The sequence below is a fragment of the Lepidochelys kempii genome, chromosome 7 (assembly GCF_965140265.1).
Source record: "Lepidochelys kempii isolate rLepKem1 chromosome 7, rLepKem1.hap2, whole genome shotgun sequence".
NCBI classification, from domain to species: domain Eukaryota; kingdom Metazoa; phylum Chordata; order Testudines; family Cheloniidae; genus Lepidochelys; species Lepidochelys kempii.
In genome coordinates, this window is record NC_133262.1 from 41,684,214 (window position 1) to 41,700,060 (window position 15,847).

At 41.9% G+C, this 15,847-nt stretch overlaps 1 protein-coding gene across 9 annotated transcripts in view; it reads right to left on the reverse strand.

Moving 5' to 3' along the window:
- Positions 1-15,847, reverse strand: part of IPPK (inositol-pentakisphosphate 2-kinase) — a 102,042-nt gene that overhangs the window by 56,829 nt on the left and 29,366 nt on the right. For 5 of the 9 annotated variants that reach the window (XM_073352360.1, XM_073352357.1, XM_073352354.1 and 2 more), the window contains exons 2-3: positions 4,835-4,882; positions 1,787-1,914 (exon numbers count right to left, since the gene is read on the reverse strand). The exons of 1 other annotated variant lie outside the window; for it this stretch is intronic. Coding sequence is in view for 1 of the 8 variants with exons in the window: in XM_073352353.1 (XP_073208454.1) it covers positions 4,835-4,882 (48 nt within the window). In the remaining 7 variants the exon portion in view is untranslated. Of the gene's footprint in view, positions 1-1,786; positions 1,915-3,529; positions 3,612-4,834; positions 4,883-15,847 lie in introns of those variants that run through there. 3 more of the 9 variants (XM_073352353.1, XM_073352356.1, XM_073352355.1) reach the window with 2 other exon arrangements.

Here is a 15,847-nt window from a genome sequence, read left to right on the forward strand (position 1 = left end):
CCCCCTCCATATGCTCGAGTGCCTCATGAAACCTGTCAGGGCTCTGTACTAAAAGAACGTCATCAGTGTAGTCAAGGTCTGTGAGTGAGAGATCACCGATCTCAAGGCCTATGGACCTGACAGAATGCTGCATTATAAAATCCACTGCCTGACAAAAAAGAGTGCAGGAGCCAAAACGCAACCCTGCCTAAAACCAGATACTGATTTAAAAGGCGCTGACATCCGGTTCCCCCAACGTACATGGGCAGTGGTTCCATTATGCAGCTCTCTAATCAAGTCCAGCAGAGTGGTAGGGACACCTACGTCCTTTAAGGCCTTCCATAACACAACATGGTCTACTGAATCAAATGCAGCCTTAAGATCAACATATGCTACATGCAGGGGCTTCCTGAACTCACGATGCATCTCCGACAGCAAGCGAAGGACCAGAATGGCATCTAATGTGGACCTGTTCCTCATAGAGCCTGACTGTTGGGGATGACATTTCTGATGTCGTGAAGGCTCCAGGCATGCCAGCAAAACAGGTGCAAACACCTTCCCTGGAACGGAAAGCAAGGTGATCGGCCTGTAGCTCTTACATTCGCTGCACAGTCCCTTGCCTTTATAGAGTGGATATGACAACGCCGTCCTTCCAGGTGGTAGGCAGGGATTCAGTTCTCCACACCAGACAAAAGATGGCCAGAAGTGATTCTGCTACAGGATCAATAACACATTTTAGCAGCTCTGAGGGGATGCCATCAGCAATGGCTGCACGTCCATTTTTCGGTTTAGAGATGGCACACTTCACTTCATTCTATGTTGGTGCACCAGTACAAATGTCTGGATCTGTCACAGTCTCATCCCCCCATCCCCACCCCCAAGAGGTTGAGATGCCATTCTAGAAGTACTTGTCTTAAACACCATGGTAAACCAAAAAGAAGAGGACTGTCACTAGGTAGCTCCGTTGAGACTGCAAGACCTGACGTTTTTCTCTGTATAATGTTGACAGCATATTACCACAACGTAATGGCTGAAAAGTATATCAAGGTCACCTAAACTATCCAATTATACTTCTCCAAGGTGTGGGAAAGGAACAAACTAGCCGCTTTGAATCAGGGAAGTGAAATAAATTTTACCTTTTAAACTATTCTGTATCTAAAATCAGATGAAACAACTGCAAACATATTGATAACCAAGTGGAATTTAGTGAAGGGTACTTGTATGAAAAACAGAGCAGGAAAATCAGTTTAACTTTTGATGGCTTAGATACGAGACAGTAATGTACAAAATTGATCCCACAACAAAAGATGTCGGCTCCTTTATAAGGCCCATGGGGACAAAGACAGCTCTGTCCCGTAATTCGAAACAGAACATTTATTCACTGGGGCCACAAGTAAACATGATGCACAGCTTCATGCTCACTTCAGTTATTAGAAAATTCTGAGAGTCAAATTTTTGCACAACTTTTCATTACATTCTATAGAATAAAATAGCTTTTGGAGTTTCAAGTACTAAGCAGGCCAGGTGCCAATCACTGTAGCAGATAATTTTGCTCCGTTGCTTTTAACATAAGAGTATATTGTTTTCAGAGCTAGCCAAATATCAGAGGTCATGGAGCTACTAGACACATAATAGTGACCTATATCAGTGTCAGTTGTTGCCTACTATTTGTTATATCATTAGCATGGTGCATCTTAAGTAGGGCCTCTGATACATAGGAAGCAATCTAGTTAATGAATGTGGAAAACTGGTAAACTTCTGATGTATTTTTATGAAAGAATATGCATGACTCAGTTTCCCCTCTCACCTTGTATTGTTACTTGTCAAGGATTCATGGGGTTGACTTCTCTATCTTCCAGCAGGGGAGATATGACAGATGAGAGACCTCAGAAGCATGGAAACTTTCAAGACTATTATATTGAGATGTGCCAGTCGCTATGGGTACATAAGATAATCAGATTTTTGTATCAAGGCATGTTTTTGTTCCTGGCTTGCTAGGTGTTTCCCCTGTGGAATCCGGAATCACTTGGAGGTAACTAACGCAAATCCCTAGACAGGTGAACAATTCTATCGACATACTACCCCTTTGGGGAAACTGCATATACTGTTTTTAACTGGGTTCAGCAGGACCAGTAAACAAATAACTAGGAACTGTATAAAGGGTCAGCCTGAGCTGACTTAGGGTGACTAACTCTGGAACAAGGAACAGAGGCATACCAGTATCCCATTCAGACAATGGGTAATACCTGGTACGCTTAGCATGCGTGTCACAGTTCAGGGCAACCACACATGTATACCCGCTCTACAGTCCACCTAAGGCACCCACTTTAGGTTCCTCAGGCCTCACCTCTCTTGGGCAGAGATCTGCATCTGTCCCACTCCTGACCAGGGATTTTCCCAGGATGCACAGTTCCCTGCCTGCATTATGATATTCTCCTCAAGCTACACTGCCTAAACAGGCCAAGCAGCTGTGCTTTGCTTTCTCTCCAAAAGCCATGAACAGCTGTAACTGCCAACAGTAACAAGTTAGCACACAGCGCTTTATAAGCAAGGACATTTATTCTTAAGCCAGTACTGAGAAAACATTTAAAAACGATAAAGAACCTACACACATACTACCAAGCTTCCTGGAGATCTCTCCCCAACTCCAACAAGGGCTCTGGTAGGCATCAATCCTACAAATCCCCAAATGGGTTTTCTGTTGTTACAAGTTCGTAACACCCCAACCAATGGGTTAGTCTTTCCATTATACAGCTTGGGCCTTTGATCTTGAGACCCTAAGACCAAGTAACCACCAGACAATGGTTCTCTCCTCAGGGCATTCCTTTAAAGGGCTGGGTTTTTGCATAACCAGAGGTGGGGAATTTGCCCCTAGAGATTCCCAGAACAAACCACTTGACACTGTCTCAGAAGTCCATTCTTGTCTGGTACATTGTTCAATACAGTCCTCTGAATTCATAACACTTCCCGGGATTCACATCCCATCTCCCCTGTAGAGAGATTACATATAATCCCATCCCACAATAATGCATAACCTTTACATTTAGTACAATGGACTTTGAAAATACTTAAACTTAATTCAGTAAGGTTTTCTCCCCCAAGGATATTGCAGGAAACTGCTACGTGTCACAGCATGTGTACACCATTTATTATTTTACGTTTTCTCTGTAATGCTTTTGTACTAAATAAATATATTTTGTTTTGTGAAGGCTGACTGACTACAGGTAGACACAGCCATAGCCCCTGAGAGCATGCAGAACTGCAGGCACTAGACTAAAGTCACACCTGCTGTGATAAGCACAATGAATTGCAAGAAAATTGCAGCCTAAAGCCTCAGTCTGGAGGGAGAGGGGCATGAGTTCCTGCCTTGAAGAGGTGAGAGCTAGAGGCCTGAGACCTGAATAAGGGTGCCCTGAAGGAGGCCAAGAAGGAACAGTTATCCCAGAATTGTGACTAAGAGACTGACTGACTGCAGTAGATAAAGTGTACATTTAGGATCTGGTTTGTTTTTTAAAATCAATTCATTTAAAAAAAGTTCTTTGTTACTTACATGTTTATCTATTCCTAAAGCTTATTCTTTAGCTCAACTCATTTGTTGCTGTGTAGACAGAGCTCAACTGCATTTGCTGGAACTAGGCCAGATGAATAACAAAATTATTGTACTGGTAATGCAAGTAGGGCTTAGTGTGATATATAAAACTCAAGGTAGTTATGATTTCAAGTGAGAAGTGAAAAGGAAGAATGGCTGATTTAAATAATAAAGATTCTGATTTTATGCATTAAAAGGAAGGTGAAGAAAACAGACATATGAACAGCACTGTCTACAAAGGAAGTTTTTTGACAATTTTTTCATAAGATGTCAGCAGGTCTTTAGTGATGATAGGGGAAAAAACCCAAGGCATAACATAATATCTAGTGTAATACTTCTGACCTTGAGAATAAAGTATCTGAGACATTTTGAGCAATAGCCTCCAATGACTCTCCAAGAAGCATTAATGAGCGAAGAATTCTGAAGTAAGGAATAGGATCAGAACTGGTGGTCAAAAAAGGCAATTACAATTATTTTATGCTGTGGTAGCATCCGGGGCCCTAGTCATGTTTGGTAGTCCACTGTGAAAGAGGCTGTATATAAACACATAGAAGGACTCAGTCCTTGCCTTGAAAAGCTTATAATCCATCTTGTCATTAGTTTCCTTAAGTCGGAGCAGACTTAGTTCTTGTTTACAAGAGCTCTTAGCTCATGACTAGCCAGGAAGTAAATGTACCCCACACTAGCCCACTGCACAGTAAGTATCTGTGTGAACCTTGCAGCCACACTAAAAATCCCATACTGAGCAGTTTCAAAGCATGGTAGATCAAAGCCCACTAAAAAGCATTAGTGTGTACATGTTTACAGTACACGGCAGGACAGTGCCAGGTAATTAAGTGTTCCTGTAGACAAGCCCTAAAAGAATGAGCTCTTGCAGATACTGTAAGGCATGTCAGATTAATATTTTGTCTTATAGCTAATGGAGTGGGTTACCACTAAATTGTTCAACTCTAGGCCAGGGTAGAAGCTATTTATAATTGACTGACAGCGCCACCCCACTTCCTTAGGGCTTTTTAAAGTATCTTATACTGAAAAAACCCTTAACAGTTCCCTGTCAGAGCGTCTACTACTGAACCTGTACTTCCAAGAGCAGCACCAGATTAACAAATCAGCACAATGCTTTTCCCAGTGGGCTCCAAAGCTTCATTGCATAGGCCCCAGAGCAGACTCCGTTATAAAAGTGGGCATTAATATGGGATAGAAGTGGAGAGTTTCTTAACAGAATGGGTGAACAGTAACAAGTCAGAAGAACGTGTTGTCTCTTACCTTATTGCGGTTTGGGGAAAACTTCAGAAAACGCAGCACCACACATCGCTAAAGAAGGGAGAGAGTGGGGTGGGGGGGAAATTGTTACATTAGCAATAAAAACAGTATGCTCATTTACGCAGTTTAATTTCTAAAAACAAAATCATTAAACAATTCATTTAAACATGAAAGAAAGGCAAGGTAGGAGATCTTGTGGTTAAAGCACTGAATCGAGATTCAGGCTGGGTACTACTCCCAGCTTTGACAGATTTCCTCTGTGTTCTTGGACACGGCACTCACTACTTCCACTCACAATCTGTAAATTAAGGATAAGACTTCCATACCTCACAGGACTGCTCTGATGATAAATTGCTCAGATATTATGGCATTGACCATCACAGAAAAAAACCAAAACGAAACCAAGTATTTTCTCCGTGAATTTTGTCTCCACATGACATAGTTCTGCTAGAGACCTAGTTGCCTGAAAAAATCAGTACATGATTTCAAGATATTCAGAAGATGTCTACTGACAACACTCAAATAGCTGCAATGTTGAAATTCCACCTGGTAACGACACTGAGTTTATGAAAGTGAGCAGGTATAAAGAAAAAAAGAGCCACAGCTTTACCACTAAAAAGTCACATGTGACATATTGGACAAAATACCATAGATTTCCAATATGGTCCCTCCCTCCAAAACCACAAGTCAAGATTTTTAAGACACAAAGTGAAGTTACTTCAGCATAATATTAATTTTTTTCAATTCTATACAGGAAACCCACACTCACGTTCACAAGTTAATCACAGGCAAACTGTATGAAAGAAACAACACACTTGTCCCGGATGAGCACTTTCATTTTAAGAGTTCAAGATGAAACAAACAACTGTTGGCCTTATTTAGATTTAGTAAGAAACTGTAAATAGCTGATTAAAGGTCTAATAAAACACCACTTTCCTTGGAGTTGGGAATTCACCTGAGGAATCCTTGCACTCTCAAAAGTCAGTCCTGCCCCCAAAGAGCTTACAGTCTAAGTAGCCAATCTGCAACACTTACTTAACTGCATTTACTTTCCTTATGTGTTAAGTCCAAAAATGGCAGACTTTGAGAGGGACCAGGGCATCGTAGAAGACAGCCTTTATTACACAAAACTCTGGGGACCACAGTAGGGAAAAAAATGAAGCATTTGTTTTCTGTGGTAAACACTTAGCCACCTAACTTTTAGCAAAGTTCCAACCATATTATATGAGACAAAAAAGGAACTACATGTGTCATTTGCTCCTATTGATTAAAGTGTGTTGAAAGCAGAAAAGATACCCTTAATGCAAACTGGGGAAGACACACTTGATTTTGCATCTTTCTGTTACGTTAACTGTGAGTATGTGAAGAAAGTCTCTGGCTATGTTGCAAATAATTGTTTATTGTGCTTGTATGTGCCCAATTCAAAGGTGACACCATGACAAGACAATCGATTCTGAGCACTGAAAGCTTTAACTGCATATTGCTGAATGGGAAAGAGCAATAATTATTTTTAATAAGTAGTGTGAAAAGGAAGAGCACCATGAGGAAGGCAAGACAGATGGTGATGGCAACGCCAAAACACTAACAAGTGAGGTCTGGTTACCAACATTATAGTTAAACCAAAAACAGCCCTTCTGAATTCCAATTTAACTGATCTTAAAAGGGTTCTGATGCTTTGGATTGAAAATTACATTCTTGAAAAAAAATGTTGTAGATAAATCTAGTATTAAAACAAATTAACTTGCATTTGACTACTGTACTGACAAAAATTGCTGGATGGCATTTGTTCATTTCTATAGTTCTGTTACTTTTCTTGATAATGTAAGTGTTGGGTTGGAACTTACATACTGCTTACTTTAAAGTATTACATGGAAAGCACTCTTGTACAGTTGTCAACTGAAATATGTCTTTTCCTCCATGTTTTTAAACATTTAGATAAGTGACACAAAAAAAATTCCTCTTAGCAAGTTTGAAGAAAGACAGTGCAACATCCCTTTAATGTTACTGAGCTTTGAGAGATGACAATCTGAGGTCACTGTATTTACATTGCAACATCTACTCAACTGTTTAAAACCCAGGTTTTGCAACTTCCATTCTTACAAATAACAGAAATGCAGTTCTAGTAAAGTGGTACACTTTAAAAAAAAAAAAAAAAAAAAAAACCTTAAAATTGATTTCCAATTTAGTTTTGATAAATCATTATCTCATGATAAATAGCTACAAGTTTTCTTATGTTCCTTCTATGCAGTCTCAGCAACGAGACAGATTACCAAAGAAGGGAAGGTTTAGACTTTGGTAAGTATCCATTAACTCACATGAATTCCCATCTACTATTAAGTTACTTTCATCCTAATGCCCATCTTAACATTGCATTGATATTCTAATTATTTGATCAAATTTGTTCCCTCCTGTTATTTACTTAATATATTTCATTAAAGAAGGCAACTTCTAAGAGGTAGTACACAGATGAAAAAATGTTACAGCGAAGGAAAAATGTGCTGGTTTTCGAAGGATTAGATGTAGAGCACAAAGGAAAACTTGTGCTGATAAGGTGTACGAACAATGTCACCTATTGGATGAAATCTCTTATGTGGCACCCATTCTTGTAACTGATTTGAATGTTCAACCAGGAGGATATTGAAAATGAAATCTCCGAGACAGTGTACTTACCTGGATACAACAGAACTAGTCTTAAACTAAGTGGGAGTGATTATTATTCAGGATTTCAAGCATAAAGCCAACAAGACCTAACCTTTTCTAAAACCTCTTCTCTGCATTCATCTTACAAAGGAAATGGTACTTAAAAGGTAACACCCCCTCCATGCATGCACATAAGAGAAAGTGACCTTTCATGAAAGGACCAAGGACTCAGTTTACTAAAATGTCCAGGTCAGACAGAGAAAAACGTGGGTCAGGAAATAAAGTGGACCAGAATGAAATAAATGCAGTGAGAAAGGTAAATGCAGCGTGCTATATATTAAAAAGTCTCAGGTCTCCCCTTCAAGCAGCAGGAGGTAGCAAAATAATTTTGGGCTTCTCCACACAGAGAAGTTGTACCACATTAATTATAACTACACAGGAACACTTAATGTGACACAACTTCACCAGTGTGGATGCAATAGTGGTATAAAAGGTGGTTTATATCAGCCTAACTATTCCCATATAGAAATGGAAATAAGCTACACAGGTCAAAGGCAATATATGGACCAAGGTGTGTGTCCATAATAGGTGCTATGTTGGTATGACTTTCAGTTTTGGGTGTGAAGGTCAGGGATATTAGGGGAGATAAGTGATAACTGGACCATGGGCAGGGTGACAGGAACAACAAGTAACTAGGTAAATAAACAAGAATATTCTGTTGTCTTGTCATTAAAAAAAAAAAGGCATAAAAAGGATAAATGTATGTAAGGAGTCCCATTCATGCCTGGAATAGCTAGTGAGGCGAGAAAGCGTGTGCGCTCAATTTTGCCTTATGTGTATGTGCAGTACGTAGCACAATAGGGCCTCAAAACTAATTAGGCCTCCTGTGCTGTAATACAATAGAAATAAAAAATACCTGCTCTTTCAGCCAGTCTGAAATTATTTGTGTCTGCATACTGGGTGCTCTTACATTCAGAGATTACTCACCTAATGAGAGTGAAGTAGGTGGACTGAAGAATAGCTTTGCCTTTCGCTTGCACTATCCAGAGAGAATGTTGAAAGGAAAGACTTCTCAGGAAAGACTTATAGTGTACCAAGTAAGATGTAACAAAAGAATCTATGCAGTGAAAGTGAGTTAGGGGCTGACACAGAGGAGAAACACAAGACAAGACAGACTAAAGTGGTTTTAAAGGATTGTTTTGTTTATTTAGGCCAGGTCTACACTACAGTTAGGTTGATGTAAGGCAGTTTACGTTGACCTAATTTTAGCGTCTACACTACCCTTTCACCGATGTAAGTCCCCCACTATACCGACCTAATAACTCCACCTCCAAGAGGGGCATAGCGCTTAGGTAGATGTGGTTAGGGTAGACTCTGCGCAGACACTGCGTTACTTACATCACCTGTCAAAGAAGCTCCACATGGAGCCCACAGCCCAGGCTGTCAGCACCTGGCAGCAATGCTCATAGCTATGAGCTCCACGCAGGGATTACAGCTCAAGCTGTCAGCCCCTACACTGCCCCACTTAAGTTGGTGCAAGCATTCCTGGTGAGGATGCACGCAACCAGCAGCAGGAGGGTACTGTGTAAATGAAAAAAAACACAGTAATACTGCAGTGGCTGTACATCAACTTAACATAGGTCAACTTAATTGTCAAGTGTAGACAAGGCCTTACTCTCGGATGTGCAGAGAGATTGCACTGGCAGAGAACACCATATAACTAAAACAATCCCATAATAAAATTAGCCCTCTTAAAGATAAAAATCCCAACTATCCTGGTATTTCTACACAAATGCACACCCCGCCAAACTTTAAGTAAGCAGACGCCAACCCTCCCTGTGTTGGAGCTGACAAGTTTTAAGAGAGATTCTGTACAGCTAGACTAAAGTAATCAACAAGAGCAGAAACAAGTGATCCCTGCTAATCTCCACATAATACTTACATAATTCTGATAAAGCATCCAATCATTTTAATGGAAAGGTTTCCAACTGCCAAACATTCTAGACTCTGAATACTTTGGCAGCACACAAGAAGCTCGATCAAATATAAGGGTTTGACACTGAATACATAGGCCTGGTCTATACTTCAAGGTTAGGTCAAATTTAGCCGTGTTAGGTCAATTTTAAAATGAATGCGTCTACACAACCAACCCCATTCTGCCGACATAAAGAGCTCTTAAAATTGACTGCTGTACTCCTCCCTGACAAGCAGAGTAGTGCTGGATCAAAATTTGGGATAGTGTAGATGCAAAGCTGTGCAATTCGATGGTATCGGCCTCCAGGAACTATCCCAGAGTGTTCCAATGTGACCACTTTGGACAGCACTTTCAACTCCAATGCACTAGCCAGATACACATGAAAAGCACTGGGAACTTTTTAATTTCATTTCCTGTTTGGTCAGCGTGGTGAGCTCAGCAGAACAGGTGACCATGCAGTCCCAAACAAGCTCCAGCATGGAGCGAACGAGAGACACTGGATCTGATTGCTTTTTGTATGGGGAGAAGAATCTGTCAGGCAGAACTCTTATCCAGCAGAAAAAATGTTGACATATATGCCAAAATCGCATACAGTATGGTGGACACAGGCTATACCAGGGACACACAGCAGTGCCACATGAAAATTATGGAGATCAGGCAAGCCTACCAAAAGACAAAGGAGGCAAACGGTTGCTCTGGGTCAGAGCCCCAGACATGCCGCTTCTATGACCAGCTGAATGCCATTCTGGGGGAAACCCTACTAGTACCCCACCACTCTCCATGGACACCCGCAAGGTAGCAGCCTCATGCAACACGGAGGAGGAGAATGAGCAGCAGGCAACCGGAGAATCCGTTCGCCCAAGCAGCCAGGACCTTTTCCTCACCCTGAAGCCAATACCCTCCCAGGGCGTATTGTTCACGGACCCTGAAGGTAGAGAAGGCACCTCTGGTGAGTGCACATTTGTAACACTACAGGGGCTAACAAATTGTTTTTAATGTTTGATTTGCCCTGAACAATTGGGAGGCATTTGCAGCCAGTACGGCTACTGGAAAAGTCTGTTAACCTGTCTGTGGATGGAGAGGGAATCCTCCAGGGACATCTCCATGAAGCTCTCCTGGAGGTACTCTGAAAACCTTTGCAGAAGGTTTCTGGGGAGGGCTGCCTCATTTCGTCCTCCACAGTAGGACACTTTACCAAGCCAGTAGCAAGTGGTCTGGAATCACTGCAGCACAAAGCATGGCAGCGAATGGTCCTGGTGTTTTGGTCGCACTCATGCAACATTCGGTCTTTACCTTTCTATGTCAGTGTCAGGAGAGGGATATCATTCATGGTCACCTGGTTGAAATAGGGGAATTTTTGTAAGGGACCAATAATCCCATCTGTTTGGTGATCCCCAACACACTGGACCCTGGTCATGCTGGGCTGTTTGCGCTTGGCTAAAAGGGATCATCTCAGACAATAGCCACACCGGGGGGAGGGGTGGTACGGTGCTGCTGCATATCCACCCCAAAACCGCAGCCCCTCCTTTTAAATGGCAAACCCATCCAGCATTGGTTGCTACGGGAAAGGGCGCTGCAGTTTGAAACCATTCCTACATGTTATGAACGCAGAAGAAGCCAATCCTACATACCCTTTGGCTTACCCTGGCTGCCTGGAAACTGAATTCTGTTGCCCAGCAGTGTGTGATGTGTCACCATACTGGCAGGCGCTCAATATAAAAGGCAAAATGCGACCTTGTACCTAAAACATGTGCTGTCTGCTGTGAATTGCTTGATTCACTGTGAAAGTCTCCCTTTTGTTCTCACACATGTATCTTCTTAAAAATCTACTCTCCCTTCCCCGCCACTCCCGCAAGCTGCAAATGTTTCTATGCTCCCCACATCAACTCCATCCCCGAGGTATCACAAATTAGAAGGAGGAAAAAAACACACTCGAGATTACATGTTTTCAGAGCTCATGCAATCCTCCCGCACTGAGAGGGCACAGCTGAATGCATGGAGGCATTCGGTGGCAGAGGCCAGAAAAGCATACAGTGAGCATGATCGGAACACGCAGGAGGAGATGCTGAAGTTAATGGGGGAGCAAACGGGCATGATGAGGCATCTGGTGGAGCTGCAGGAAAGGCAACTAGAGTACAGACCCTGATGCATCCATTGTGTAACCAACCACCTGCCCTCCTCGCCAAGTTCCATATCCTCCTCACCCAGACGCCTAAGAATGCAAGGGGCAGGGGAGGCTCCAGGCACCCTGCCACTCAACTCCAGGGGATGGCCCAAGCAACAGAAGGCTGTCATTCAAACAGCTTTGATTTGTAGTGTGGCTACAATCAGCAATGTGGCCTTGTCCTTCCTTCCTCTCCCAGCCCACCCAGTTATCAAACCCTTTGTATACCCAGGCTACCTTTTACTAGCCAGCATCGTCAGTGATCTCAAGTTTTTTTTAAATAAAGAATGAATGGATTCAGAACAATAGGGATTTTATTTCCTGTGACAGCTGTGGTCGAAGGCGGGGAGGGGGATTGGATTACAGGGAAGTACATTCACCAAAGGGGGTGGGTTTGCATCAAGGACAAACACACACAACTGTCACACCGTAGCCTGGTCAGTCATGAAACTGTTTTTCAAAGCCTCTCTGATATGCAGTGCACTTCGGTGTGCTCTTATAATTGCCCTGGTGTCTGGCTGTTCAAAACTGGCCGCCAGGCGATTTGCCTCAACCTCCCATCCCACCATAAATGTCTCCCCCTTACTCTCACAGACATTATGGAGCACACAGCAATAACAATGGGAATATTGCTTTCGCTGAGGTCGAACCTACTCAGCAAACTGCGCCAGCACCCCTTTAAACGTCCAAATGAACATTCTACCACCGTTCTGCACTTGCTCAGCCTATAGTTGAACTGCTCCTTACTGCTGCCAGGCTGCCTGTGTACAGCTTCATGAGCCATGGGAGCAAGGGGTAGGATGGGTCCCCAAGGATAACTATTAGCATTTCAACATCCCCAACAGTAATTTTCTGGTCTGGGAAGAAAGTCCCTTCTTGCAGCTTTCTGGACAGCCCAGAGTTCCGAAAGATGCAAGCATCATGCACCTTTCCCCGACCATCCCACGCCGATGTCGGTGAAACGTCCCTTGTGATCCACCAGTGCTTGCAACACCATCGAGAAGTACCCCTTGCGGTTTACGTACTATTTGGCAAAGTGGTCCGGTGCCAAGATAAGGATATGCATTCCGTCTATCATCCCACCACAGTTAGGGAACCCCACTGCAGCAAAGCCATCCACTATGACCTGCACATTTCCCAGAGTCAGAAGGGTATTGATTGCCCTGGTTACTTGGATCACAGCAGCCTCCACGGTAGATTTGCCCACTCCATATTCATTCCTGACTGACCATTAGCAGTCAGGCGTTGCAAGCTTCCACAGGGCTATCCCCACCTGCTTCTCAACCGTCAGGGCAGATCTCATCTTGGTATTCCTGCGCTTCAGGGTGGGAGAAAGCAACTCACAAAGTTCCATGAAAGTGGCCTTATGCATGCAAAAGTTTTGCAGCCACTGGGAATCATCCATAGAATCACAGAATATCAGGGTTGGAAAGGACCTCAGGAGGTCATCTAGTCCAACCCCCTGCTCAAAGCAGGACCAATCCCCAACTAAATCATCCCAGCCAGGGCTTTGTCAAGCCTGACTTTAAAAACTTCTAAGGAAGGCGATTCCACAACCTCCCTAGGTAACGCAACACTATGCAGTCCCACCAGTCTGTGCTTGTTTGCTGGGCCCAGAATTGGTGTTCCACTGTATCAACATTCCCCAATGCCACCATAATGTCCTAATTGCCACATCCCATGCTTTCAAGAACGTCTGTGTCCATGTCCTCCTCACAATCTTCCTCATGCTGGCGGTTCCTAGCCAGGCTCTGCACATACTGCAGGATAACACGCAAGGTATTTACAATGCTCACAAAAGCAGTGCTCAGCTGAGCGGGCTCCATGCTTGCCATGCTATGACGTCTGCATGGATAACCCAAGAAAAAAGACGCAAAATGTTTGTTTGCCGTTGCTTTCAAGGGGGGAGGGAGAGAGGGGAGGCTGACGACAAATACCCAAAACCACCCGCGATAATGTTTTTGCCCCATCAGGCATTGGGAGTTTACCCAGAATTCCAATGGGCAGCAGGGACTGTGAGATCGCTACCCACAGTGCACCACTCCGTGAGTCGATGCTAGCCACAGTATTGAGGACTTACTCCACCGACCTAATGCGCTTAGTGGGGACATGCACAATCGACTGTATAAAATCGCTTACTAAAGATCAACTTCTATAAAATCGACCTAATTTTGTAGTATAAGACATGCCCATATACTTGTATGCAAGGGATGTAGAAATATTTATTCTGTTTATTCTAAGTATGACAGAATAAAACTTGTTTATTCAGGATATCAAATGTGGTTGTTCCTATTCTAGGACTTGTGAATGTAAATATCACATTTGTATGAATAAATACGAAATGAAACCCACATCTGTGACAGAGCTAAAACTGAACTTTCTTTTAAAATGAAGAGTTTAATGCTAATAACTGTTACTGCAAAACTCAAAAGCAAAGGTGCCAACCAGAATTCAGAAATTGTGGATTTCTTGCTTTTCACGTTATCATAGTGTTAAAGGACTGAAGCAACTGACTTATTTTCCTAATATTAAGGAAAAAGCACTGAATTCGTTTCTGCAACAAGAGAACTGGAAAGAACACAGAACTCTGAAGTTCTTGTCAGAAAGTCGCTGATTCCTAGCTGCACTGGGAAATTGAAATAGCAGCCACATTTTGAATAAAATACACCTGAGTTACTAGCATAGTCTTAAGTGTGATAGTGTTATTGCATGCTTTAAAACAAAATATAGTAGCAAAGCATTCAATAAAATTTGAGTACTTGGGTACTGTAGTATAAACTTAAAACAAGTTGCTAGAGTTTCTTTTCTGCTTATTTACCTTTGAGATACCATTAATGTTAAATCTGGTCTCACCTATTTCTGCTGGAGGACCTGCTGGGATTCTCAAAGGATGTATACTCTTCAGGGTGAATAAAAATCAATAATTAAAAAAAAAAAAAAGATTTTTTGATAAAATGCTTTTTGAGGAAAAACCTGTCTAAAGATAGATACATTATAGCTCAAAGATACCTCGTTATAGGATAGGGATTATAAAATTCTAATTCTATAGTATGAGACAATATAGTCATGTAATTAATGTTTAAGAAAAGTTTTGTAAAGGAGTTCCAATAGTTCATGGCTTAGGGACTCAATCTTATGGGGGATGTTCAGGAAGAGGGTGTCCAGGGGCTTCTGTATAGATTAATTAGGTTAATCTTTCTATTTACCCAATGGGACTCAGTGCTTAGTCTAGAAGATACCATCAGAGATGCTTAGTTTTGCAGTTCCCCTACTGTGGATTTGTCTCTCCAAAGATAACACGCTTGCTAACAGCAAAAATGTTTTTAAATAAATAAATATACAGAGGTGAGAAATAACAGACCTCAACCCAATTGTCCCTCTGCAAATTTCTGTACACAGAGTCAAACCCTTACCTCTCTCTAAAAGTGCAAAATTTCAAAAAGTTCAATGAAAAGAAGATTGTTGGGAGCAGAATAGATCTGGACAAGGAAAAGAAGTCTGGAGATAAATGTGAGAAGGGAGGGACAGACAGTAGAAACAAAAGTGAAACTGTGTGAGCAGCATATTCCAGAAGTCTTGAGGTCTTTCTGAGTGTAGCCTTCATTGATTTGAGATCTATCGTACCATTGTCTCACTAGAAGGGAAAACCTATAATGGCAGCAGACTGTAAAAGAGACCCAGTGTGGGTCTCATCTATCTCTTGAGTTGCGAATATGTATTAAGGTTATAACAACCAACAAGAATGCACTTTTATGTAGAAATCCATGATTAAATCAAGTCTTTCTGACTAGTGATTTAAATCAATCTAATTTAAATCATGATTTAAATCAAATCCATCTTAATACTGTTAGCTCTTAAAACTTAATTGATGGGGCTAAGTTGTTAAATCTTTAACAAAGTCTTCTTTTCACAAAAGCGTTAATAATTTTGTTTTCCTTAGCTATTTAACTGCCAACAAAAACTGAAGTTTAAGCACTCTTAACTATAATTTCCTTCTCCCAGTGATCAGTCTCTTCTGATGTCATTCATCTAGTTCACCAGTCACAGCATCTTCAAGACTTGATAGACCAGCCATAGAATGGAGATTTTCATAGACACAAATGGGAGTTTGGCATCTTAAGGGCTTGTCTTGGACTTAACTCGTGCTATGAAAACTCTTTGTAAAAAAAAAAAAAAAAAAAAAAGCCCCAGTAGTCATTTGCATCTTTGAAAATTGCCTCTTAAATTTCTTACGTAA